General features: G+C 48.0%; 1 protein-coding gene across 1 annotated transcript; it reads right to left on the bottom strand.

Annotated features, from left to right (window-relative positions):
- Positions 1–153: 153 nt before the first annotated feature.
- EAH_00067920 (hypothetical protein) lies at positions 154–828 on the bottom strand (the record flags this gene model as incomplete). Its single annotated transcript, XM_013392395.1, has 1 exon — positions 154–828. The coding sequence occupies one exon, from the start codon at positions 826–828 to the stop codon at positions 154–156; it is 675 nt and encodes a 224-aa protein (XP_013247849.1).
- Positions 829–1980: the final 1152 nt, after the last annotated feature.

The raw sequence follows: 1980 nt of genomic DNA, 5'->3' as shown, positions 1-1980 counted from the left end.
ATTAGGGTTTAGGGTTTAGGGTTTAGGGTTTAGGGTTTAGGGTTTGTGTGTTGTGTAGGGTGCCTCACATGGATTTGTTTTCAACTTTATCTGAAGTAGAGTTAAGTGCGATTCGACAAAGATTAATAAACGCAATAATGTGGACAGACATGGCTAAACATTTCGACATGGTGGCCAAACTTGACGGTAAAATACAGGTGCATATACACCCCAAACTGCTGCTCCTGCTGATAGGGTGCTGCTGCTGCTGCTGATGCTGATAGGGTGCTGCTGCTGCTGGTGATAGGGTGCTGCTGTTGCTGATAGGGTGCTGCTCCTGATGCTGCTGCTGATAGGGTGCTGTTGCTGCTGTTGCTGATAGGGTGCTGCTGCTGATGCTGCTGATGTTGATGCTGCCGCTGATGCTGCTGCTGATGCTGCTGATGCTGCTGTTGCTACTGATGCTGATGCTACTGCTGCTGCTGCTGTTAGTGGTGCTGATGCTGTTATTGCTGCTGCTGCTGTTATTGCTGCGGCTGCTGTTAGTGCTGCTGCTGCTGTTATTGCTGCTGCTGCTTTTAGTGCTGCTCGTTGCAAACACTTCGATGTGGAAGCAGCAGAAGCAGCAGCAGCAGCAGCTGCTGCTGCTGCTGCTGCTGCTGTAGTTCTCACTTGTGCTGTTAGACCTCCTGCTGTGTGCGTTGCTCCTGCTGCTGCTGTTTCTGCTGCTACTGCTGCCTCTGCTTCTGCTTCTGCTGCTACTGCTGCCGCCTCTGCTGCTGCTGCTGCTGCTGCTGCTGCTGCTGCTGCAGGGAGAAATGGTTTTGTCTGAAGGGATAATGTGCACATTACAAAAACCCTATTTAGAGGGTTTGCTGCTGCACTCTGCGGACATTTCAAATCCTCTGCTAAACTTCGATATGTGCAGAGATTGGGCTATTAGGGCTTGCGATGAATTCTATAATCAGGCAAACCCTAAACCCTAAACCCTAAACCCTAAACAATCATTAACAGCCCTAAACCCCAGGACCTATCCTGAAGCGAGCCTAAAGCTCTAAACCCTAAACCCTAAACCCTAAATAACAGTAAACCGTTAGACCCACCGAGGACCAAACTCGAGGCGAAAACCCTAAACCCCAACCCGAAGCCCTTCAAGCCTAATCTCAAACCCTAAACCCTAAACCCTAAACCCTAAACCCTAATGGTTGTTCTTCAGAATAAACTCGAGGAATCACTCGGGCAGCCGCCCTTCAATCCGGCGCTGCAGAGCTTCGATGAATTTTGCGTAGCCAAATCCCAAATTGGCTTCATCGGTAAACCCTAAACCCTAAACCCTAAACCCTAAACCCTAAACTCCCCTTCTTGGTTTGTAAACCGTCAAACTCTAAACTCTAAACCCTAAACAAAAACTCTTCGGTGTGCAGACTTCATGCGCAACCCTATATAAGGAGCACCATGTTTCAAACCCTAAACCCTAAACCCTAAACCCTAAACCCTTTTTTAATTTGCAGACTTCATTTGCAAACCCTTATTCAACAACCTGGCGCTGATGTTCCCTGCCCAGCTTGGCGAGCGCGCAGCTCAAATGCGCAAAAACAGGTAAACCCTAAACCCTAAACCCTAAACCCTAAACCCTAAACCCTAAGCAACCCTGAACTCTATCTCCCAATCAAACCTATACCCTAAACCCTCTACACGCCGAAAGCCCGTGCCTTAGAGAACCTAAACCCTAAACCCTTAACAAAACCCTAAAACTTAAACTCTAATTTTTCTAATGCGCGATTCTCGAAACCCTAAACCCTAAAAATTAAACCCTGAACACTAAACCCTAAACACTACGTGTGTAAACCCTCTGCTGCCCTAATAGCACCAATGGCCTCTAAACCCTAAACCCTAAACCCTAAACCCTAAACCCTTGAGTCGTTTCGTGCTGCAGGCAACGGTGGAAACATCTTGCTGACCGCAACCTCCCTCCTATCCTGTGAGGAGCTATCGGATTTG

Source organism: Eimeria acervulina, genomic scaffold, assembly GCF_000499425.1.
Source record: "Eimeria acervulina Houghton genomic scaffold, Eah_scaff2975, whole genome shotgun sequence".
Classification (NCBI taxonomy): domain Eukaryota; phylum Apicomplexa; class Conoidasida; order Eucoccidiorida; family Eimeriidae; genus Eimeria; species Eimeria acervulina.
This window is presented reverse-complemented; position numbering and strand designations above follow the sequence as displayed.